General features: G+C 47.0%; 3 protein-coding genes and 1 non-coding gene across 4 annotated transcripts in view; 2 read left to right on the top strand and 2 right to left on the bottom strand.

The window, feature by feature from the left end:
* SCN8A (sodium voltage-gated channel alpha subunit 8) overlaps positions 1–7,594 on the top strand; it is a 222,046-nt gene extending 214,452 nt beyond the window's left edge. Inside the window, exon 27 of the mRNA XM_069092525.1 lies at positions 964–7,594. Within this exon, the coding sequence (XP_068948626.1) occupies positions 964–2,111 (1,148 nt within the window). The 3' untranslated portion in view covers positions 2,112–7,594. The remainder of the gene's footprint in view (positions 1–963) is intronic.
* Positions 7,595–9,086: 1,492 nt separating this feature from the next.
* On the bottom strand, positions 9,087–11,401 carry TMDD1 (transmembrane and death domain 1). Its single transcript, XM_069092500.1, has one exon. It carries the CDS (start codon positions 10,211–10,213, stop codon positions 9,335–9,337), a length of 879 nt encoding a protein of 292 aa, XP_068948601.1. The 5' UTR covers positions 10,214–11,401; the 3' UTR covers positions 9,087–9,334.
* Positions 11,402–11,481: 80 nt separating this feature from the next.
* The window catches only part of FIGNL2 (fidgetin like 2), a 58,605-nt gene continuing 45,134 nt past the window's right edge, over positions 11,482–24,952 (bottom strand). Inside the window, exon 2 of the mRNA XM_069092524.1 lies at positions 11,482–19,224. Coding sequence (XP_068948625.1) covers positions 17,189–19,213 — 2,025 coding nt within the window. The 5' untranslated portion in view covers positions 19,214–19,224 and the 3' untranslated portion in view covers positions 11,482–17,188. The remainder of the gene's footprint in view (positions 19,225–24,952) is intronic.
* LOC138164719 (U6 spliceosomal RNA) lies at positions 20,793–20,899 on the top strand. Its single transcript, XR_011169166.1, has one exon. It is a non-coding gene; the product is annotated as a U6 spliceosomal RNA (small nuclear RNA).

The following is a 24,952-nucleotide window of genomic DNA, read 5'->3' as shown; positions in this document are numbered from 1 at the left end:
ACTGTTCTCTTGGCTTTAATCCTCTCCAGAAAGGGAATTCCCACCTGGCTTCATTAACACTTTCAATATACAGTTTCTTGTTCCGAGTTGTTCTAATTTATACCCTCTCATGTCCCAGGTGAAGCTTCTTCCTGTTTATGTGGTCCTTGGGAGAAATAAAAAAATATCTTATCACCTTCAGTGAGAAAGCTCTTCAGAAACTGATTTTGCTGTGCAAGTTTCACGTTCTGACTTTTTCACGATCTCATGCTTCTCTCTCCCCTTCTAACTTCTCTACCATCACCCTTGAGTTATGTAGACCACTATAGAACTCTAGTCAGGGTTTTACCATGGCTGAATGTAAAGGGGAAAAGACCTAGCCTGTACGTTTTCAGTGCATTTGTATTTTTTGTCAATGTCAGCATTTTTTTTTAGTACCACATGGAAGACCTTAGTTACAAGATTCTAGTCTATGTAGGACCTAGCCCTTATAGCTCCAGGGATGCCATTCCATTCCTGTGTGTCCTTTTCTTGTCTCTCAGGGATGTTGTAAATATGAAGGAGATAGTAAATTTGACATTTGTTTCAAACTCCTTATAGGAAAGGTGCTTTGCGTATTTAATGTAGTGTTTCTGTAATTTTTTAAATCTTTTTCTTTTGCTTTTTTTTGGAGGGCAGTTGGGATTAAGTGACTTGTCCAAGGTCACATGGCTAGATTTTAAGTGTCTAAGGCCAGATTTTAACTCAGGTCCTCCTGACTTAAGAGCCGGTGCTTTGTTCACTATGCCACCTAGCCACTCCTTGTAATTTTTAACCTATGAAAAATTGGGGAATGTTTTCTCTAAGGGGACCTATGACCAGCAGGTGGAATTGGGCTGATGAATTAGCTATGGCTTTCTTGGGGCTCAAGGAGCCTGGGCAGGGAGATTAGGAATGGATTGTGTCCATATTCTTACCTGTCTTCTTCTACCCTTTTTTCCCTAGGAATGTTCCTAGCTGATATAATAGAGAAATATTTTGTGTCCCCAACTCTATTCCGAGTCATCCGATTGGCCCGAATTGGACGCATCTTGCGCCTTATCAAAGGAGCCAAAGGGATCCGCACCCTTCTCTTTGCCTTAATGATGTCCCTGCCAGCCCTTTTCAATATTGGCCTTCTGCTCTTCTTGGTCATGTTCATTTTCTCCATCTTTGGAATGTCTAACTTTGCCTATGTCAAACATGAAGCCGGCATTGATGACATGTTCAACTTTGAGACGTTTGGCAATAGCATGATCTGCCTGTTTCAAATCACCACCTCAGCCGGCTGGGATGGTCTCCTGCTGCCCATATTGAACCGCCCACCCGACTGCAGCCTGGACAAGGAGCACCCAGGCAGCGGCTTTAAGGGAGACTGTGGGAACCCCTCAGTAGGGATCTTCTTCTTTGTCAGCTACATCATCATCTCCTTCCTAATTGTGGTCAATATGTATATTGCCATTATCTTGGAGAACTTCAGTGTGGCCACAGAGGAGAGTGCAGACCCTCTGAGTGAGGATGACTTTGAGACCTTCTATGAGATCTGGGAGAAGTTCGACCCTGATGCCACGCAATTCATTGAGTATTGTAAACTGGCAGACTTTGCTGATGCTTTAGAGCACCCGCTTCGTGTCCCAAAGCCCAACACCATTGAGCTCATTGCTATGGATCTGCCGATGGTGAGTGGGGATCGCATCCACTGCCTGGACATCCTTTTTGCCTTTACCAAGAGGGTCCTTGGGGACAGTGGAGAGCTGGATGTCCTTCGGCAGCAGATGGAAGAGAGGTTCGTAGCATCCAATCCTTCCAAAATGTCTTATGAGCCCATCACCACCACACTGCGACGCAAGCAGGAAGATGTGTCAGCAGTGGTCCTTCAGCGCGCCTACCGAGGACATTTAGCCAGACGAGGCTTCATCAGCCGAAAGCTAACCTCCAATAAGCTGGATAATGGGGTCACGCACCGGGAGAAGAAAGAGGGGACCCCTTCTACAGCCTCCCTCCCATCCTATGACAGTGTAACTAAACCCGAAAAGGAGAAACAAGCACGCGCAGAGGAAGGAAGAAGGGAAAGAGCCAAAAGACAAAAAGAGGTCAGGGAATCCAAGTGTTAGAGGAGAAGCAAAAAATTACACATTGTACAGATTTAAAACTTGAAAGCGAAAGATTGTTTACAAACTTCCTGATTATTGTCAGTGCAGAACAGCTGTGGAGACCCTTCCCCAGAGATCTAGACCAGACGTAGTCCGCTTCCCATATAACAAGGTTGCGTCTTGAGCAGTGACCTGCCAGAGGCAAAGGACCCTTCTCTATGGACACACGGATTTCCTAATGCTCGGGCAGGTGGTTACTGCATGTTTTCACATCAGTCAATGCAACTTTAGGACAAAACCAAGAGGAAACAAAAACAGGACACAGTGAATAGGCTGCCGGGACCAGCATATTTCCGTTGGCGGCCAAACGGGTTTTATTTTCTCATTTTGTTGATTCTCAGAAGCAGAAAGCACCACTTTAAAAGTTTGTTTGTTCATGCAAACTATATTTGCATTCTTACATTAGTTAAGCAGCTAAAAAAAAAAAAGAAAGAAAAGAAAACACATTTAGCCCATGTCATTTAATTGTCAGTTTCTTTGGTATTAACCGCATCTTCTTTACATGGGCTTCACGTGGTTTGGAGATGGGTGGGAAAAACAACCAGGTTTCTTCAGGCTGAGGAGGACTTGCTCAGGCCGATTCCAAACATTGTGCTCGTTCAATGCGTAGAAATGATTTGCATGATGGCATGCTGTGATCAGAAGTCATGCATGAGAACCATACACCACAGGACACTAATGACCTGTCCACTGCACTGGGTCATCCTTGGGAAAGGACCCAGCCCTGCACCGGCCACTGTATTGGGAGAAAATGGTAAGATGTCCACGCCCACTACAATTCCTTATTGATTCTTATAAGTCTTTCACACACTTCCCAGGTAAAAACAAAACAAAACAGAAAACAGAACCTACCAACCAAACCGACAAGCAGATCAAATCATTTGGGTTTTTTTTTCATGTTTAACAGACATTTCTGACATACAACCATTGTCGCACATTTAAAACATGAACTCCTAAATGCTGCTCTATGTCCTGTTCATGGGGATACTGATACCAAATGGCTTGTATTTAAAACATCACTGTAAAACCAAATCCTAGGGCTTACAGAAACAAACAAAACCAATTCATTTGTACCTTGCAATATTTACGATGATTATTCAGCCTTTGCACTGGAGAATAGGCATTATTTTGGATTGAGATAAGTGCTATTAGAAAGTAGCAAGTTATCTCTTGGTAATTTGGGGGACTTGAGCCAGCCTTTGGTTGGCGGCTAAAGAATGCTCACTTCACTTAGCATCATGTCCTTCTGCATTCTTGCTTTCTCTGGAAGGAGGAGGTGGGGGAGGGGAATGTCAGATATTCTCTCCTGGTCTTTTGGCTCTTCTGCAGTGGGGTGGTATATACAGCCTGGGTCTCTGCATGACCTTTCTTTGCTTCCATAACATTTTCCACCAGACAGGGGTTCTCACTGACCTCCCCATTTTGGTGGACAGAAACAACAGGACTGTCCTGGGGCTGTCGCTGGCCTTTGTGGTATAGCAGTAGTTGAAAAGTCCTGAGGTGGACATGGAGCCACCTTTTCACCTAATTCCATTCGGTTTCTTCTCTGCAGTGTTCTTGATGAGAAAGGGATTTCATAATCATACTCCAGGAAGCTCTAATTTCTCCCAGTACATTTGATTTCTGCCAGTTTTGTTGTTCGTTTAGTTAGCTCTGTATTCCCGCTGTCCATTTATTTCCACTAGCCTGTGATTTTAGGGCAGGGTTACCTTGCCCATAGACTGAATTCCCCCCCTCAAAAAGCATCCTTTTCCATTTCCTCTTTAAGGAAAGAATGTTTCAGTCCCGTGGTTTCTCATTGTGCTGACTTGATTTTCAAAGTGAGATGCTGCAGCCAAGTGCCAGTGAAAGAAAAGAGGGAGAAAGATGTTAGAGTGTGGACCAAATCAGATGCAACCTTCTGGAACCAGAAAAAGGGGAAAAATCCCCCCCAAACACATACACCGACCTGCCTTGCAATAGAAGCACTTAGGTTGTCATTTCACCGTTTAACTGGCTTGTTTTGCATAGACCAAACCACAGCCAATCAGGAAGCAGAGCTCTCCGTTAGGCTGGACTTAGTGACAGGGAGAGCGCTCCATTCATTACAGCAGTGTCATCAGCAGAGCTGTCTGCCCTCCTATACCAGACACAAGAATGGGAAGTCATTTTTATCCGCCGTTCCCCTCCCTACCGCTAGGTTGTATAGTCACACACACATGTACAGGCCCCATTGTAAACAGCACAAAACAAAAGCTGAGACGTGTGGTTAAACTTTTTAAGAGAATTATAAATACTGTAATATATCATCATTTTATTTTATCAGCATGCCTTTTGTAAATACAAAAGATTAACTAAATTAAATAGGAAATGGCTTCTGGCTTATGCCATTGTCATGTTTATTTTTATTTTTTATACTTTTCTTTCTTCTTAGGTCTTAGATGCTGTCAGCCAATGTACATCCCCAAACCAGACAGACAAAAAATTTTTTTATTGCTAATGGTCTTTTCCAAAATGACAAAAAAAGTTTATTTTTGTTCCAATGTGCAATAAATTCTAACCACTTCTATGCAAGATTTGGCTAAACTTCATAATTGTTCTTAGGTCTTGAGACGGGCAACAGAGTTGTAATATCCAGCATGGCGGGTACATGGAGTGCTCATGCTAATGATGTCATTAAGCTACTAGAGCTTAATAATGAGATTTTTCCTGAAATTCTACCTTTTTTCCTTGCCCAAATTCCCCATTCCCAATCCAACAGGCTTCCTCCTCAGTACCATGTGGGCCTTGGTATCTGACATCCCTCCACCAGCTTCCCAGGGAATACTTCATTCCCTCTGTCATTTGAAGTTTCATTTTTTTTTGTCCAAAAAAAAAAATAATAACTCTTCTCACCCTTCTCACCCTTACCTAATCACCCACCTCCACCCTACTCCCCACTCCTTTTGGTAGCAAATGACACCATCACCAGCAGTTTATACCCACAGAGAATGGGCACTAAACTGAGAGAATTACTACTGACATTTTTGTATGTCTTCCCTGGGCAGGTGAGAGGCAATACTTTGCCAAAAACTAAAAATGCCAATAAGGAAAGCAGCAGCATCCACAGTACCACGGCGCGCATATATATATATATATATAAATATATATAGATATATAAATACAATATAAATATTTATTTTTTGTAGCCAGGTCCTTGGTGCAGTATTTATACTTGGGAATCCACCTTTAAAAGAGGACAAAAAAGCAAACAGACACACGATGCTGTCCATTTAAAAAGCCAAGCCAAAGCCACGAGCAGCAGCATCGGATGTTGCAATTGTTGGTGAATTCGCACCACCTCTCCCCTGCTCCCTTCTTTCCTTCCAACTGTGGTTTCTCTTGAGGAATTCCAAGCAGAGGGCAAGATGGGAGTTGGGGGAAAGGTCAAAAACTGATCAAATCCAAAGGAGCTGTGCTCAGTTCTTGCTGAATGCATCCTGTTTGGCATGGGGAGTCCTTGTAGGAAAATTAAGTAAAGACCCCGAGGCAGAACTCCTGGGGTCACTTCACCCAAAGTCCTTTTCTTTTTCTGCCGAAACAACTGTAAGCCTGTAAAAGACCAATAACGAAAGATGAGTGTATTAGTGAATGCATGGAGACCGATGCTACTCTTAAGGCAGGCGTGATCAAATACATCACTATCATAAGCCAAAAGGAAACATAATAAAAATTACCCTTTTTACTGTACAAGGGAAGCTCGTCTTGGTGTGTGTCTGTTGCTTGACTGTCCCGGTTCTTGAGTTCTGGTTCAGGTCTGGGAAATGACATGGGAGCAATTCTGATTTGGGAAGGGAGGGAGTCTCTTGGAAGACTCTGGTTTGAGGGGAAGGAGCCTATTAAGATGGGAGTGGAAAACATGGCCCAGACTCAGATGCCTCCCCTCCCCACACTAATTTTATGGACCCTCCCCTTCCCCCCACCCCGCATTGGATCTTGACCCAGAGTCCCTGGAAAACCTACCAGCCTCCCTGGCCGAGTTCTCTAAGGTGTCACTGATGTTGGTCCTGCTGGTTTGGTCTCAGCTGCTTTCCCCATTACATAACAAAGAAATTTCACCCTTCTTCAGTGGGCACAGCTCCCAATAGCTTCCCCACCTCTGCTATGCAATACACTGACCCCCTAGCCACCACTGCTTCTAGAGTTGAACAAAACGGGGCTGGTTCTGAATACAAATCACTTCCAAAACTACGTTCTACAGCAGCCAGGTGAAGGGCACCCCTCTTTAGGCCATATCTTTAGGCCAAACAAGTGCTTTTTGCTCGGCTTGGGAAGCTGCAGTTTTGGAAGGAGGTAGATGGCAGACCCATCCCCGAAGCCAAGTCTTGTTCTTTCCTCCCCAGCCACCCAGCCCTCCCTGGCCCCTAGGCTCTGCAATGGAGGCACGTTTACCATCAGTTAGGACTTGAGCCCTGAGCATCTTCAACCATGTTGCCTACTTTTCCCCCAGTGCCCAAAGTTTTTTGCAAAAAGCTTTGTCCATTTTTCAGAAACCTCACCCCACTCACTGAACCTACTCACACTCCCTGAGGAATTGGCTACAAAGTGGCCAGCACAGTGAGGAAATCAGGTCAGGATCGGGGAGAGAATGCAAGTTTGCACCAGAATGGAACAAATCACTTGCTCTTCCTTCTCAAAAGGTAGCCAGCCCATCTCTTTTCCAAAGTTAGAACAATCTCCTGGGGCTCCCGCTGCTGCTGCTGTACATAGAGGTTATTGAGAAGCTCGAGGTGGGTGTGGGTGTGCGTGTGCTGTGTGTGTGTATGTGTGTGCGTGTATAGGACATTTATAGGTAAAGGGGAGTGTGATCCAGTGGTTTCAGCAAAGGGACAGGACTCCTGGATTCCACCCTCAGCTCCTGCCACTGGCTCGTTCTGTGGCCTTGGGCAAGTCACTTAACCTCTCTGTGCCTCAGTTTCCCCATCTGTAAAATGGGGATAATAATACTGACCTACCTCACAGGGGTGTTGTGAGGCTTCAACTAAATGTCTGTAAAGCGCTTTGAGGTCCATGAGGTAAAGGCACTAGGGAAAAGCAAAAAGTATTATTATTACTATTCTTGAACTGAGGAAGATGAAACAGTACCATAAATGCTGCTATTATGAGAGCCATTTTAAATTGCACTGCTCCAACCACCCCCGCTTCTCAGCATCAGAACAGCAGGTCGAAAAAATGGCTTTCTTTTCACTTGCTTCCAGAGTTGGTGATAACTAGACAGTCTATATTGTTTTCCCTCCTGTATCTCCTTCCCCTACCCTCTTGGCTTGTTCCCTGTTCCGTTTATTCGGAGAAAGGCAGGCATGCTTGAGACATGAGAATGTATAGTGGGTTGGAAGATTATAGTCTGAAATTTTGATTTTACTTTGTACTGTACATCTTTTTACTTTAGAATTTGCAATAAAGGGTTACGTCAATCTTGTTTTCAATTCTCCTCTTGGATTGGCCTGTCATTCTCTCATTGCTGTCAATCTTCATCTCCCTCAGCAGAGCCCTTTTAGCCCAGCCTTGGAGGGACGGAAGGAGGCTCCAATCAGGGATGGCTTTGAGGAGTCAGGTTCAGTCCTGAGCTCACTGGAAGTTTACTGAGATCTAGTAGGACAAGATGGGTACAGGCTAAATAGGCCATGATCCCTTAGACTGAGCCAGCCTCTGATGAGCTGACTGTGATTTGGGACTCCTAGGCATTCAACCTCATTATTACACACACACACACACACACACACACACACACACCATTCAATAACCTGCCTATTTTGACTATCAACAGGTTAAGCTAATAGTCGAGGCTGCCTAAACTAGAATTTTACCCCGCCTGCTGGGGAAGAAAGGAGAGGACTCTACCCTGCACACTCACATTTACCACAGTGACAGCCAAAATAAGAATCTACAGCATCATTGCCTAATATAAGTAATAGAATGAAATTTGGAGTCAGAATTTCTGGATTCATGCTTTGATTGCCACTAACTTAATGTGAAACCTTAAGCACCTATCTCATTTCCCTTTCCTAGGCTTCAAATTCTTTCTCTGTAAAAGAGATCTTTAAAATCCTATCATGAGACGGGTTTCTAATTCCAGCTGAGTCACCAATTTAGCTATGTGACCCTGGATACATTTGTTTCCCCATCTGTAAAATGGGTCAGGTTCCTTCCTCACAAAGTGATTGTGATGATCATTACAAGAGATAATGGAAAAGTTTGAAAACCTGGGTGCAAATCCTGCCTCTGATCAATACTGTTTGGGTGACCCTGGGTAAGTAACTTAACCTGTTCCTGGTTGTTGTCAGAGATGTTGTCAACCTTCATTGTAGAGGGAATTTCCTTCACTGGCTTAGTTCCTCATACCCATGAAATCTATTCCTTATCCAAAATACCAATCCCCAGACTATCTTGTTGCAAGATGACACTTGTCACATACCTGTAGGTACTTCTTCCATTTTCTGCCTACTGCCCCCTCCTCTGTCCACCCAACAATCCATTTTTCCTTTTCCCCTCAACTCCCCCCCTCCCATTACTTCTGGCCAGAGGGAGGAGAGTGGGCTCTAGTTCTGATCCCTTCCACTCTCCCTTGCTCCTGAAGGCCCCTGGAGGCTACTGCTCCCATCTCCTGCTTGAGCCTGAATTTGGCCTGCAACTAGAGCTTAAGTTTTCAAACTAGAGGATTTGTTGAGACCAGTTTGTTAATGCTTTTGCTGAGATGATGGCATGCAGAGTTTAAATTGATGGCTGTTACTTCTTTATGTCCTCACTTGAGTAAGGAGAGAGAATTTAGGTCCAGATAATTATCAACACACCAATCACTGAGAATAACATCTCTAAAGAGTAGGTGGGGTATCCCTGGCCAGAAGTCTTATCAAACCTATGCTGTACGCCCTTTAAAAAAAACAAACAAACATCTTTTGTATTGTTTTTGGAGGTTTATTCCAAGACACCATCATATGTTTTGTGTGTGTGTGTGTAATTGTGTGATTATATTGTATTTATCCAAGGTCAAAACATCCTACCACTATTTGGTGTCTGGTTAGGAAACACTTCTCTCCGTTTTGCGTATTGGGAAACTAAGAATCAAAAAACACAATGCTTCCACACAATGTGGTTAATGTTCTAGGGCTGTGTCCCTACACTTCTGGGACACTTAGGAGATGGTGAGGACACCAAGATGACCTTTACTAAGGAAGAGTTTTTATTTCCCACAGGCTGTCGGGTCCGCCCGACCTCAGGAGGGGCACGGAGACTGAGCTGGGGCTCTCGGGCCAGTAGTCCCTGTCATGGATCTCATCCTGGTCCAGCCCTGTAAGGCACAGCATGAGTAAGATAATAAGCATCCCGAGTACGAAGGCGCCCATGAAGCCTCTGAGGAAGGAGAAGGCCATGGAGTGGACCCAGTCGGCGGGATCGCGTGGGTACCGGGCCTGGGGCAGCCTCTCCAGGATCAGCTCGTCCCACGCGTCCCACGAGTCCCACGCGTCCTGGGCGTCCCGGTCCGGAGGGGCAGCGCGGGGCTGCAGGGGCTGCGCGGGGGCCGCTTGGGCCGCCGCCGCTTCCCGGTAGGGCTGCGCGAATCTCCGCAGCTCCAGCATGGCTTCTTGGTGCAGGCTTTTGGCCAGCTCCCGAGCCACGTCCGGGCGGCCGCAGCGCCGCAGGACCCTAGCTACCCGGTCCCACTCCAGGGCTGGCGCCTTGGCCGCCAGCCAGCTCGCCAGCTCCTTCCGACACACGCCGACCGAGTCGAGCGACTGCTGCTCCCCAACCTCCCGTCGCCAACGCCACCCTCGGGGTCCCTTGCGCCCCTTGTGCCCCCCAGGCTCTTCATCTGGCGGTCTCCGGTCCTCGGACAGGCGGGCCAGCTCAGCCTCTGGGTCAGGCTCGGGCGCTGCCAGGAGGGCTCGGAACAGCTCGCATTCCTCTGGGGTCAGCATCTCGGCCAGGCGGACCGCCATGTGAGGGCCCATCGAGTCCTCGGCCTCGGCCAGCCCCATCATCCAGCCACCCACCCCCACCAAGACTAGAGCCAAGAGCGGAGCCCGCAGCCACCTACACACCTCCATGGTCCCAACGGGTCCAACGCTCAGAAATTCGAGGGATGGTGAGGGGAGGAGGCTTAGAACCCCGAGGAACAATGGGGAGGGGCGGCTTCTGTGCTGGGTCTGCCCAGCTCTCCCCCCCCTCCCCCCCACGCGCTCTGACCTTGTTTACAAGCAGTAAAGTATCCCTGCTTCTGATTTTTCAGCGTCAGGCCAGGGCTGACACTCTTGGGTACCCTTTGGGTATACTCTTGGACCCTTTGGGAGCGTCTCCCTGAACTTTACACAATAGTAATTTTTATGCCAATCTCACTTTTTCTTTCACTTACGCCTTTGCCTGTCTCTCCCATCCTTTAATATTTCCCCCCAAAAGAATGTAGAAATCTTGGAGCTTGAAAGATCATAGATTTAGCCCGGGAGATTTAACCTAGGAGGTTACCTAGTCCCATTTCCTCATTCTTCCCATGAGGAAATTTAAGCCAAGAGAGGAGAAACACAATGAATTTAAGGGCAGAATTAAGACTAGAACCCAAGTCTCCTGACTCTCCATCTGTTCCCCCTCTCCTCCCCTCCCTGTCACCTTTTCCTTTCTTGCACTCACACCCCTGGAGACCACATCCGATCAATAGTAGTGAAACTCAGCTGAATTCCTTTTAAGAGTCCTAAAACCCCTGGAATGGTGGGTGTTGGAGCGGGGAGAGAGATAAAGGACCCCTTCTTCCCCTTGCCCTCTAGTACTAGAGGGGTCAGATCCCTTGGCATCTGTATATCAAATAGAACTAAATTTCCATGGAGAGAGGGGAGGAGACATTTTCCACAGTGCCTTCCTCCTGCACTCCCTAAATACACCACCCACCCCTGCCCAACCACTTCGAGTCAGGTACTGGGGTCAGTAATTATGAGAGACTGAAAAGGTTTCCATTTTCGTTTCTGCCAATTATAAAAGTAGGCAACACATTTTTACAGAATTTTCCTGACAGTAACCCAGTGAAGCAGACAGTATGGGAAATATTACACTAATTTTAAAGATGAAGAAACTCAGCTTCCCATGAGGTGCCCATGATCACAGCACACAAGTGTCTAAGATGGGATTTGCACTTAAGCCTCCTAATTTGTATTCCATTATGCCATACTTCCTTTTGAGTAAAACCTCTTGAGGACAAAAGACTGCCAGTATGCAAATCTCCCCAAAGACATGTAGGCCAAACTCTGCTTAAGGCCTCTGTGATTATATGGTGGGACCAGGGAGGGACTCTGGGACAAAGGCTGTCTTACTTTCTGTAGGACGTTGGGCAAATCCTGTTCTTCCCTTGATTTTCTCATCTTTACAAAGTGGGCATGAGGAAACACAATCCCTCCTCTGAAATTCCATTATTCCTACCTCCAGCACTATTTGGCTTCTGAGGCTGCTGTCTCATTCTCTTGTATCCTTACCCCATGTCTTCACTCCAGCTTCCCTACTGAGGAGAAAAAGCTGGGGGATTTGTGCCCTCGGGTAATTTTGTGAGATGAACAACACAGCTGGGGCTTGGGGTGGGGGTAGGAAATAAAGTCTTAGGCCAGGGTTCCACAGGGTTGGGCTCTGCCCAACAGCTAACTCCAGGATTTGGTAGAAAGATTTTTTTTTTCCCCATTGAGAGAGAGGTTGGTCCAGATAAACATGGAGGTTCCTTCCCTAGAGTCTAAAAATATGACTCTGTGACCTAATATTGTCTGTCATCCTGGGGTATCAGAACAGAATCTTTGATAGAGGCTTCAGATTTGTTTGTGTTGTTTGGTTTTTTTTTTTAAGTAAAGTTCTCTCCTCCCTGCCTCTCCATCCCCAATTATGCATGTACTTAACTTAGGTCAAACCTGGTCCACTCTCCAACCACAAGGATGGCATCAGGGTTCAACGTCCCATGGGATCTCAAAGCACTTTAAAAATCAGCAGTCTCCACTCAGCTCTCTTTCCCAGAAATGAACAGCAATTCATCCATGGCTTTCTATGAAGAATTTAGAATCAATTATCTCTAATGTTCTTTTCAGGTGCAAATTTTGTGATCCAAGAGCTAGTATCAAGCCAGTATAGGCCCTTGACTTCTGCTCTTCCTCCCTCTTAGTTGGCATTCTCTCTCTCCTTTTCCTCCCACCCTTTTCCTTCCTATTCAGGACTGAGCTGATGAATGCCTTTAGAAGAAAGTGAGCCTGTCTCCCCTCCTTCCCCTGGCAAGAAAGGAGAAAAGATGAGACAAGGGAGGGAGTTCCCTTGGCAGGCTCAGATCAGCTGGATGTTGTGGGATAGGAGGGTCTGTGTGCCCAGCCCAGGAAATGAGTTAGAAGTTGTGCCAGGGGCGGCTAGGTGGTGCAGTGAATAGAGCACTGGGCCTGGAGTCAGGAGGTCCTAAGTTCAAATCCGGCCTGAGACACTTAATGCAAAAACTAGCCATGTGACCTTGGGCAAGTCATTTAACCCTGACTGCCTTCCAAAAAGCAAAAAAAAAAAAAAATTGTGCCAGAGTCCAGCTCTAATCATAAAGTCATTTGACCTCTGCCCATCTATTTCCTCATTTGCAAAATCAAGATAATAGTACTTTATTTTAATTGTGAGGATCAAATGAGATAATATTCCTAAAGCACTTTATAAATACTAGCTATTATTTATTATGCAGCAGGTGCTCAAAAAATCTTCCTGGTCTTGACCTAACACCATTCAAGAATCTGTGATTTTTGCCCCTGTGGGTTCTTCTTCCACTAATATAGAGCATATGATGTCTTTCGGGAGTTTCTGTGGCCAGTCTGGCGATGAGCCTTTGTGAACTTGGCCCCTCACTGAGACTTACATGATCTCTCTCTGCTTGTTAAGACCTTGGACCTGCCCACAGCTCACTTAACTCAACTGTTTGCATAGCCTTCAAGAATGCAATCCCAATAATACCAAGGTGAATCATGTTAGAAAGACTTCAGGGGAGGGTTAAATAACACAAATTCAAACTAGACAGAGTCAGGCACACTAGTAAGCACTCCATAAATGTTTGTTTGATGCTTAAAGAAAGACCAGACACCCATTCAGGCACTATCTGTGACCACCCCTCCCAGGTGCTCAATTTCTCCACTGCCCTTCTCCCACCCCAGACCTAGTGGGTTCCCCAAGAAAACCACTGGCACCTCACATCATCTCTTTAATACTGTGTAATACAATTTTTCTTCTTTAAAATACAGTTTTTTTGAGGTAGACAGACCACAACTCCAGAGCATGGGTCAGACAGGAGATAAATATGCCCATATACAATACATTGCAAAATGAGGTAGAAATGGTTAGTTACACACCTCCTCCCCCGACAAAATCTGGGGGGAGGAAAAGGACCAGTTGGTAAAGTAGGGCGCTGGCCCCTCCCAGATGCCCTGCCCCTGGATTCTTTGGTAAACCCTTCTAATCCCTCCCCCATGACCTGAAATCTTCAGTTCCACAGTCACCTGAAGATGTTTTTAGCTCTCCTCCCCACCCAAACCCCCTTGAGGTAGGTGTATCTCTATCCCCATTGTATAGATGGGTAGTCGAGACATCTTGGGGATTTGGGGGGATAAGGGGGAACTTTCCCCATGTGCAAAGTGGGGCCTTGGGGTAAACAGTGGGGGGTATAATATGTGGGGGGGAGAGTATCCAGCAAGAGGTTCCCTAGGGCCTCCTGGGTGGAGAGGGAGTGGTCAATGAAGGATCTTTATACATATTTCTGCCAGAGCCAAGCCCACAAATCAGAGGTCAGTTCCCCAGATGCTGGTTTTCTTGTGGGAAATCTGTAAAATCAGAGCTACCCATCCACCTCTCCAGGACCTAAGCTCATTCCTTCCCAGTCCCCCTCCAAAAAAGTCTGAGTGGGAACCTGCAAATCTCTTCTCTCCCCTGGTCCTCCCTCCGTTTTGTCCTGTGTGATATGTATAGCCCTACTGTTACTGAGAAGCCAGGGGGCAGGGCTAGATTTATAGGAGAGGCAAGAAGGTTAAAAAGGGAGGCAGGGTTAGATAGAAATAGGGGTGGGCACACACAGACAGAGGGAGGAAAGGGAGAACCGAAACTAGGGAGGGATGATTCCCTTTCCCATTCCCCAGGCAAGACCTTGCACACAGCCTCCCCAGGGTCTGGACAGAACCTGCCAAGCCAGGTAAGCAAGGCCTGAAAGAAGAAACAGGATGGGGCAGCTAGATCCTGAGGGACCCAGAGCTTCTCCCACTCCAGCCCTACTGGGGAGGTTTCAGCCTCTAACCTAAGCCTGGGACCTGGGGGAGCTGAATGACTTTTACCGTGGTTCCTCTTGGCCATGCAGCTTGGATAGGGCCTAGTCTGAGAAATGTGAATCCTTGTCTCTTCCCTTCCCCCTCTTACAAGAGCAAACACCAGGAGAGACACCCACTAGGGAAGCTTAGGTTAATTTCAGGTTGCTTGATGATTGGGTCAAGAAAGGCCACTGTTACAGGCTGGGCCACCTCCTTGGGGACCATGGGAACAGCTGGCTTCATTTAGAAGGGAGGGGTCTCATTCTGAGCATCCTTCATCCCAGCATCAACACTCAGGGAGTCTAGAGGACCTGGGATGATGAGGGTATAGATGGAGACAGGAATGGGAGAAAGAAAATAGGGGTGAGGCAAAGACAGGGCAGGAGGAAGTTATCAGGAAACGAATCTGAAATTGGGTGCTAATGAGTAGTCCCAACTCCTAGTTCCATAGACCAAGGCACAGAAACACCTTCCATCAGTCACAGTCACATGTGGGTTAGCACAAGAAGAGCCCTGGGCATCTGGATGTGTGGGGTGGAGGGAAGCTTCTGAATCTCTGAGATAGATTCCCATTGCCTGGTTTCCCAGTGAGATGGAGGGAAGGGGAAGTGATTGGGGAGGAGTTTAGTACAAACACCACAAAGACTGGAAGAAGATTCAAATCTCTTATCCATCTTTAGGACTGTCTAGCTCAATGGTGGGGAACCTGCGGCCTTGAGGCCACATGTGGCCTTCTAAAGACTCGTGTGGCTCTTTGACAGAATCCAAACTTCACAGAACAAATCCCCCTAATAAAGGATTTGTTCTGTAAAACTTGGACTCCGTCAAAAAGCCGCACCCAAGGACCTGAATCCCCACCCTCAATCCCCTGCACTTTGAGAGATGGACAGAGTGGGGAAGATACCTTGGGCTTGCCATCAGTTCTCAGGAGAGGAGTGTCCATGACAGGATGTAATGCTGCCTACAACACCACTTCTGGGAATCCCTGGTATGGGTGGGAGTATAGTGGGGGAAGGAGCAAACAAATATTTCACTCCGTTGTTAGCTGCCCTCTCTCCTTATCCGCTCTAATCCAGGACCCTAAGACTGTATTTTCCTTAGTCTTAGAACCAAGACACCAATCTTCTTCCCATTCCAACTCTTGAAAACTCAACTTCCCCCACACCTTCTAAGGTAGTGCTAGGGCATGCCTGCCCAGGTGTTTATGAGCTCCTACTAGACACCACTGCTGCCCCCCTCTTCCCACCAACTTGAAACCAAAACCCTTCCAGAGACACCTTAGCACAAACTTACATCTGAATGAAGTATGGGGTCCTAAATCCCAGGAGGCCAGGTGAGGTAACTTTTTGAGGATCTTCCCTTCCTAGCCACCATCCATTAGAATTCCCTGAATTCCTGCCCAACCATCAGGACGCCTTCCTTCTCCCAGCTCCAGAGATGACCAGCACACAGAGCTTCTGAATTAGGATAAGGAAGGTTCCAGGACACAGGGTAGGGTTTGGGTCTTTTTTTCAGACAGGTTTTTCAAAACTCACAACTTCTCCACAGAATCCAGCAGGAGACAGGCAGAGAGAAAGGGATTGGGGGATATGAGAATGTTCAAGATGGGGGGAATAAGGGGTGGGGAATATCCCCTGCCTTAAATAACCAAACCCAGCCACTCCCCCCACCAAACCCCTATACTTATGGCCTCAGATCTGGAGAGGAAGCCCCAGAAATACATTCAGCTTCCCTTCCAGAAAGAGCTAGGAGTTGGGAGGAGGGCCAGGGTCAAGGAGTTTCTGATGCTAGTCCCACTTCCTAAGCCCTTTTGGGGAGAAGTTGCCCTTAGCTCCAAAGGGAACATAGAGGAGCAGCTAAATTCAAAGACATTCTTTCTGGGGTTTCTTCCTGAGTCATTAAAAAAAAGACAGAAAACAGCAACTTCTACAAACCTTACAAAAATAATAGGGAGGTATAGAATATTAAACACACTCCTCCCCCCACTCCAAAAACAACCCCTCGCTTGGGGTATTATTTGGCCTTTTTTTTTGCCTCCCTCAGGCCAGAAGGTAGCCTGGGGTAGCAGAGTAGGGGTCCCAGGAAGGAGACAGAAATAGAGTATTGAATTCTTTCCTCATTCCTGGGATCTTAAAAGAGCAGACAGAGGCTAGAGGCCTCTTTGTCTGCTATTCATGAGTTCTCCTCTAGCTATCTGCTAGGGAAGAAAATCAGAGGTGAAGAGACAAGAAAAGAAGGAAGACGAAGCAAGAGACAAGCAAGGGAGGGCCGTAAACAGGCTGGGGGGAAAGAAACACAAAGAGACCGATGGAAGTGGAAAGAGATCTTGAGGTGAAGGAGGGACAAGAGCCTGAAAGAGGCCCAGAAAGACAAAAACAGATGAAGAGGCAGTAAGAGAGAGGCTGGTAAAGCTGGAGATGAGACAGTGGGAAGAAGGAACAAGACAACATCTCCACAAAGAGGTACAGATGGAAAGAAAGGTTCCTGGGACCTGCGGTCACTCAGCCCAGGGCTGGAGTAATAAATAGTAGAGACCTGAGTACAGTGAGCCTTCCCTGGGCGGCCAGGCAGACCTAAAGCATCTTCCTGACCACAGAAGGAAGAAGCTCATGACAATTCCCTTCCCTCCCTCCCTCCCCACATTCTGCCCCTCCCTGATATCGGCCTGGTTCCAGAGACACCCCAAAGTAGTCATTGCTCCCTGCTAAGGAGAGGGGTGGAAGGGGGCACTCCCCCACCCATCCATCAGTGTCCTGAGCCATACATCTTGTCCCATTCTACATACAAGTCCAGCTCCTTGGGGGAGGCTTGGGGACACACTTTGGCCAAGGCTGCCTCAAAGTCTTTGTAGGAGGGGGCTGGCTGCAACCCTGGGAGGCCCCCCCCAGCTCCAGCCCCAGCTCTAGCCACTGCCTGCTGGCACAGCTGTACCAGTTCACCCCCTGAGTATCCCTGTGTGCCTCGCACCAGAGCTGAAAGCTCTCCCTCACTCAGCCCACAGCCCTGCTGGGCAAGTGCCCGCTGGAGGATCTGCCCCCGGGCAGATGCATCAGGAAGGGACACATAGAATCGGTGAGCAAAGCGCCTGCGGGCAGCCTCATCCAGTGCCCCAGGTCGGGGTGTGGTGCCCACCACTACCACCCCCTCCCCACTAGTGCCACCCCCGCCATCCAGGTAAGCCAGGAGCTGGGCCTGTAGGCTTCCGGAGGCAGGGGCCTCATCCTGGGCAGGCAGAAGGGCTTCCAGCTCACTGATCACCAAGACAGCAGGTGGGCGGCATCGGGCGGCAAAGAAGGCAGCCTGGAGCAGACGCCCACCTTCCCCTGCACCCTGGGCCGCCAAGGCTGCCCCGCTCAGGCGCAGCAGCATGGAGCCCAGCTGCGTGGAGAGGCATCGACCCAGGAGGGACTTGCCCGCACCCCGAGGACCAAAGAGTAGCAGAGTCCGAGGCGGGCAAGGTCCACGCGAATATGCAGCTGGTCTCAACATGGGCCACACCAGCTCCTCTTCAAGGGCAGCCTTGAGGGGGCCCTGCCCAGCGATGTCAGCCCACTGCACTGGGGGGCCACAGTCCATCATCTTGCTGGTCACCAGCTCCAGAGCCACAGGGTCCACACTCTTTGGAGGTTCCCCCAGGACAGTGAAGCCCCCCCGAGAGGTTGGGGCCAGCCCTCGCTCCACCGACAGGCGCTCGGGGAATTTCTCAAAGGACTCCTGGTGTGGGGTGTAGGCTGGAGAGCCCAGCACCTTGAGAGAAGGGCCCCCTCCACTGCCATATTTTCCTGACACCTCCTCCCTGGTCCCTGGCAACTTCCCTCGGAACCCATTGCCTTGGCATTCACCATTGTTGTTTGAAGGAGGGTAGGAGGGACCATCGGAGATGGGGGGCTTGGTGGGCTCATAGCTATACTTGTGGTATCGGCCTTCCCCACCTTCATCAAAGGCCTTGCGCTTTAGTGAAATGCCTGGCTCACTCCCTGGTTGGAAACTGTAGGCTGCAGGTGTTGCTGGGGCAGGGGCTGGTGGGGGTAAGGGGGTGGGTGTTGCCAGACCTGAGGAAAGGTAAGGGGCAGGGGGTGGGGGTGGAGGGAGGCCCCCAAATCCAGGCTGGGCCGGGTATCCCCCTGAGGGATAGTTGTACAGGGAGCTAGAGGGGCCATAGCCAGGGGGAGGGGGTGGCTGTAGGAGCCCTGCTGAGGGCGGTGGGGGCAGAGCTGCACTTGTTTGCCCACAGTACCCAGTGGCAAGGTACCCCCCACCATATCCAGGACCATACTCTGGTCCCCCAGATGGCCCCCCACAGGTATTGCCAGTGTAGAGAGGTTCAGGAAGATTCCCGGCTAATACGGGAGACCCTCCTAGGCCTCCTGGCCCCCCTCCAACACTCCCACTGACTGACTTGGTTCCTGGGAGACCCTCATGGAGGGAGGTAACTGGATATGGCGGCTCTGTCCCAGGTGTCCCAGGCCAGGACTCCACATCTCCTTTGGCTCCATTGATGGTCCCAAAAGTGGCTTCAGCATAGCCACCCAGGGAAGGCCTGTCATAGGGAGAGTTGAGGACCCCTGAGTACTTCTCAGCATAGCGCTTGAGAAGATTGGAGGCTGTGAGGGTAGAGATGTCATCGTGGGCCCAGGCGTAATGGCATCGCTGACGGCCTGCAGAGGGCAGCTCCAACTTGTGGGCTGGTGACGGAGTGGTAGAAGAGACATCCAGGTGCTGATCTGGCCACTGGTTGAGGGGCTGGGCATGTTCTGGTGACCAGTGCATCTTCGACAGAGCTGGAGAAACAGAAGAAAAGAGTCTGTGAAACCCAAACCTAGGCCTTGGCAAGGCTGCTCAGTTCAACAAGGGCATCTACCAGGGGCAGACCTAGAGTCTCCGGCCAGGTTTCCCAGCTGCCAAGGCATCCCCTTAGAGCTCAAAAGGGACAGTCAGATTTATTGACCCCTGGCCTATGTGACCCCAGAGCATGGGTTATACCTTGGGGGCTCATCCAGGATACAAGGGGTTAATTTATAATCAGCCTCAAGTACCTAATCCCTCTTTAGGAGCCCACCCACCTTACAAGGTTTAATTTGGTTTTGTTCTAAGAGATTCATGCTACTTATTCTATTATGGAACAAATCTGGACAACTGTCTGAGATCCCAGAGATTTTAGGCTCATGGGTAGGGGTTTCCTGAATGCTTAAAAATCCTAAGTGCTGTCCCTTTATGGAGGGGAAGCTGGATCAGACTGATTGGAACATCCCAGATTGCCTGGGCCCCCTACAGCTACAACATACATGAATGTACATATAGATGTGTATAAACAATATGAGTCAGTAGGGTAAGCCTGAAGCATCCCTCTTGACAACGTCATATACATGCATCAGAAGCACCACATGTTGGTTCCTCTATCCATACCTATCCATACACTCCTGCCACTAGGGAGCTGTATGACCCTTAGTAAGGCACCTCCCTGTTCTGAAATCATGGTTTCTTCCTTACAAAATGAGATGATTGGCCATGAACACAGACACACACAACCCAGGATACATTTTCAAAGATGTCTACGTATCAGTTGACATAGGTTCAAAACCAAACCCTGGTACACGTAGTCTGAATGATTTTGGCCAAGCTGGTTCCCATTTCTAGTCCTCAGTTTCAAAGAATCTCAGAATTTCAGATTTTCCAGAGGCCACAAAGACCATCTAAACCCACTGGGACCTGAGAAGTCTCCTCTATAACCTAGGCAACAAGTGCTCACCCAGCCTTTGCCTGAAGACCTTCACTGATGGGAAACTCGACACTTCCAAAGGCACATAATTTGGAACAGCTCTCATGATTAGAAATTTTTTCCTAATATCAGGCCTAATTGCTTTACCTCTTGCTTCTGATACCTTGACCTTCCAGGACCAAATCAGCGGATGCTAGAGGCAGTTGCTACCAGCTGAATTTGACATTTTTCATTGCGAGCATTTATACCTTGGAAATCACAAACATTACAACTCAGGGATAGATTTATTGTTTTGTTGATTGTCTAGACTTAAGAAAATGATGGAGAAAATGTTAATAATGTGGATTAAATTTAAAAGCATGTAGAGGGGAGGCCAGGTGGCTCAGGGAGTAAGAGCACTGGCTCCAGTGTCTGGATGACCTGGAGATCAAATCCCGGGCTCAGATACTCAGCACCACACCCAGAAATAACTGGCCGTGTAACCTTGAGCAAGTTACTTAACCCCAATTGCTTTAAAAAAAAGAAAAAAGCATGTAGAGAGTCATTTGTTAAACATTTCATCAGCATGCCTCTGGTTAAGCAGACCCAGTTCAATATTTCTTTCATTTGACAGCCCTTTAAATGCTCAGTGTGCTCGATTTGGCAACACATAGACTAAAACTGGAACGATACAGAAAAGATTAGGATGAACCCTGTGCCAGGGTAACAGGCAGATTGGCAAAAGGTGTTATATCTCTAGATAGATAGATGAATGGACTGATGAATAGAAAAACAGATTAGACAGACGTAGATCAGATAGAAAGATAGATAAGACAGACATAGATAGGATAAGTAAGATGGATAGATAGATAGACAGACAGAGACAGACAGACAGAAAGATAGATTAGACAGATGGACACATATCAGACAGATAAATAGATAAATAGACTAGACAGATAGATTAGAAAGACATAGATCAGACAGACAGACAAATAGATTAGTCAGACAGATTAGACAGAAAGAGGGAGAAAGAGAAGGGAGAGGAGAGACAGACAGACAGACAGAGAGGAAGAGAGGGAGAGAGAAAGAAGAAGAGAGGAGAGAGGGAGAGAGAGACAGAGGGGGAGAGAGAGAGGAAGAGAGAGAGAGAGAGAGAGAGAGAGCTAGCATTGGTGGTAAGTATTGTGCTAAATATTATGAATACAAAAACATGCCAAAAAGACAATCTGTACCCTCAAGAAGCTTATATTCTAATGGGGGAAGATAATAAAGGAAGTGAAAGAGTGGGTCAAGTGAGGAATGAAGTGAGCATGGTTAGGGCCTCTCATGAAATGGTGGCCCAGGCCAGTAACACATCAGTAAGGGGGTAGGGACTAAGGACAGAGAGATTTCCTCAGTGGTAAGGCAACTGGAGAAGAGACAGAGAAGTCCAGACAATGACTTGAGACAGAGACCTATTTGGGGAAAAACTGCAATAATGTAAGTGAGAAGTGATGAACTAAAGTGGCAGTTGTGTGAACAGAGAGAAGAGATATGAGGAGGAAAAAAATGTTGTGGACATAGAAATGGCAAGATATGGTGAGTGTATATATGGGGAAAGGGAGAATGAGTAGTCAAAGATAATGCCAAGGTTGCCCATGTGGAAAACTGGAAAAATGGCCTTGGCAGAAACAGGGAAGTTCATCAAAGGGATAGGTTTGGGGGGAAAGAGAGTGAGTTCTGTTTTGGGCATGTTGGGTTTAAGATGTTTCTGGGACATGTAGTTGGAAATGTGATTTGGGCCAGAAGAAAGACTCAGAATAGCTCAGAAAAGAGACTAAGACTGAATATATAGATTGATGAATCATTTGCATAATCATCTGCATAATTAAACCCAAAGGAGCTGATAAGGTCAGAAAGAAGTTGGGGGAGGACAGAGAGAGACAGAGACAGAGAGAGAGGAAGAGAAAGAGAGGAGATACAGAGCGAGAGAGAGGAGAGACAGAGGAAGAGAGAGGAGAGAGAAAGGAGAGAGAGGAGAGAGACAGAGAGACAGAGAGAAAGAGGGAGGGAGGGAGGACGAAAAACAGGAGAGACAGGGACAGAAAGAGAAGAGACAGAGAGTTGGGGGGGGCGGCGCTTAGCCTTGTGCTACACCCATGTTTAGAGGCCAGGATAGCAATTAGTCAGCAAAGGAGGCCTAAAAAGAGCAATGAGAGAGAGGAGAACCTGGAAAGAATAATGTCACATAAACCCAAAGAAGAGAGAGTATCTCGGAGGAGAGGGTGGCCAACAGTGTCAGAGGCTGCAGAGAGAGGTCAAGAAGGATGAGGACTGAGAAAAGGCCACTGGATCTGGCAATTAAGAGATCACTAGTAGCTTTGGAAAGAGCAGGTTCAGTTGAGTGATGAGGTCAGAGGCCAGACTGGTTGAGAAGTAAGTGAGAGAGAGGAAGTGGAGGTGACAAGTGAGAAGAGTTTTTCCTTCAAGTTCAGTAGAGAAAGGGAGGAGGGATACAGGACAATAGCTTGAGGGTCTAATTAAGGTTTGGGGTTTTTTTTTTTTTTAAGAATGAGGAAGACTCAGCTCATTTGTAGACCACAGGAAAGGAACCAGTACCCAATAACAACACCATTAACAACAAAATGACATTAGCTAGCATTTTTATAGGACTTTAAGGTTTACGAAGAACTTTATATATGTTACCTCATTTAGTATAGGGAGAGATTGAAGTTTAACAAGAGGAGAAAGGTGATTAAGGCGAGAATCCACTAGAGAAGATAGGAGAGGATGTAATCAAGCACAGTTGGATCCTATGTCTCTTAAAAATTGAAACTGGGTAATTAATTCCCTTAGCAAACGCATCGGTCTCATTAGAAAACTCCCCTTTTTACTCCTCAGAGAAATTTTTTCTAGTTTTGTCTTCAGAATTTAATTTCTGAGAACTTCCCATTCTACCTGAGCTGATATGCACCCCATAGAATTGGAGTCCATGGGATCTAGCTATCCTTTCTCTGAACCCTTACTTTATGAAAATGTTGGACTAGATTATCTAGAAAGTTTCTAGCTTCAAATCCAATGGATCATCCTTCATTTACACACAAGCATACACTGTGAATCTTGGGTAAGTGGTTCCTGACAGTTGGCCCCGTCCCCTCTCCTCCAGGTTTTCTGGTAGGCAAAGTTTCTCATATCACACTCCACCCCATTAGATACAAACTACAAACGATGAAGGGGATGAATTGGAACCAAAGAGATCCCAGGGCTCCCAAGGGCCAGCCAATCACAGTGGGGATTACCTAGTGTTCTAACTGATGCTGATTTCTGATTTTATTTTGCTTAAATCCTCTCTCCAAACACATTCATTTTTTTCTGTCAAGTCTCCCTGTTATTAAAGAGACATACAACAGACTCATCGTTATTTTTACCCCTATTTTATAGATAAGGAAACTGAGGCAAACAGGGGTTGGGTGACAACCTCAGGTGGCTGTCTGAGGCTGGATTTGAACTCAGGTCTCCTTGAAGACTCTGGGTCTAGTGCTCTGCATGCTTTACCATGTAACTGCCCCAGGAAACATGCTCAGGGGAGCAAAGGTAGTAGAGTAGTTTATCTAGGTAGAAGGATAAAAGTGTGCTCTGGGAAGAGTTGCCATGCAAATATTCCAAAGGTGGAGAGGGCTGGCCTTTCATTTTTCCCTTCTAGTTTACACTTACAAACCCTGCCAGATATCACCACCTGCTGGTTACATATGAGTGTTAAAAAAAAAAAAGATGTAACTGTCTACAAGGTAAATAAAATCAGTTTTCTGAGTTTTCCACTAAAACATGTTTTAAAGATAAACATTTTTGAATTTTAATAAATAGCTGAAAACACACCCACATCCACATAAAATTACTATATGAGAATTAAAGGTTTTGGTTTCTAAGACCTTTTCTAATTAGTAGTAGCTTAGGGAAGCTTCCTTCCCTCCTAGGTATGCAAAACTTCCAGAGTATCAGATCTCCAGAATATCACTAGCCTTTTTCTCCATGGTCAGGGACCAAGTCTTACATATCTTGGTGAATGCCAATGGCCCCCAGATGGCTTTTACATTGTTAGCCCCCCCCCCCACAACAATATTTGTTGAATGTATGCCTTCTGAAACCTCTTCTTCCTTATTTTACCACAGATCTTGCAGAACCTATCAGGGGATAGTTGGCTAATACTTACTTGGTCCTACCTGAGCTATTCACAGACTGACCCACCCAAATGGCATACCTGCTCTTGGCTTATTTAAGTGAGTCAGTGTGATAGAGTATAAACTATAGACTTGGAGTCAGAAAAGTTCCTCCAACACTTGATATGCAATCCCCCCAGGCCTCCTTGGGCCTATTTGCTCATCTGTCAAATGGGTCCACACTCCTTTCAGAACTTCCTTCCCAACTGTGTTATGAGGAAAGCACCATACAAATATCTGACTTGGGGTTTCATTTTTCAGATAAGGAAACTGAGGCCAAGAGAAATGAAAAACCTTGTCCAAAGTCACAAAATGAAATCCTGGCAGAGATTATCCTAGAAACAATCCATGGCCTCTAAAATTCTCTTCTCTAGATCCTGCAGCTAAATCCCTAACTTCATAGGTGGGCTTTCCCTCTCTCCTGGGGGGAGGGGGACTGAATACAAATTGGACCTTCCCTACTGCATTGTTTTCCAAGGGAAAAAAAACTGAGCATAAAACAGGTGTATTTAGGACTCCATCTATGAAAGTTTACTTACTAAGATATACAAAGGACCACTATTTATAAAGGAAAGGGAAGGGGAGAAGTATTTATTAAGTACTATGTGCCAGGCT

Source organism: Petaurus breviceps, unplaced genomic scaffold (assembly GCF_028583685.1).
Source record: "Petaurus breviceps papuanus isolate PSGF00001 unplaced genomic scaffold, PetGlider_PUasm1.0 191, whole genome shotgun sequence".
In the NCBI taxonomy this organism is placed as follows: Eukaryota; Metazoa; Chordata; class Mammalia; order Diprotodontia; family Petauridae; genus Petaurus; species Petaurus breviceps.
The sequence above is the reverse complement of the archived record's forward strand: the minus strand, read 5'-3'. Positions and strand labels throughout refer to the sequence as shown.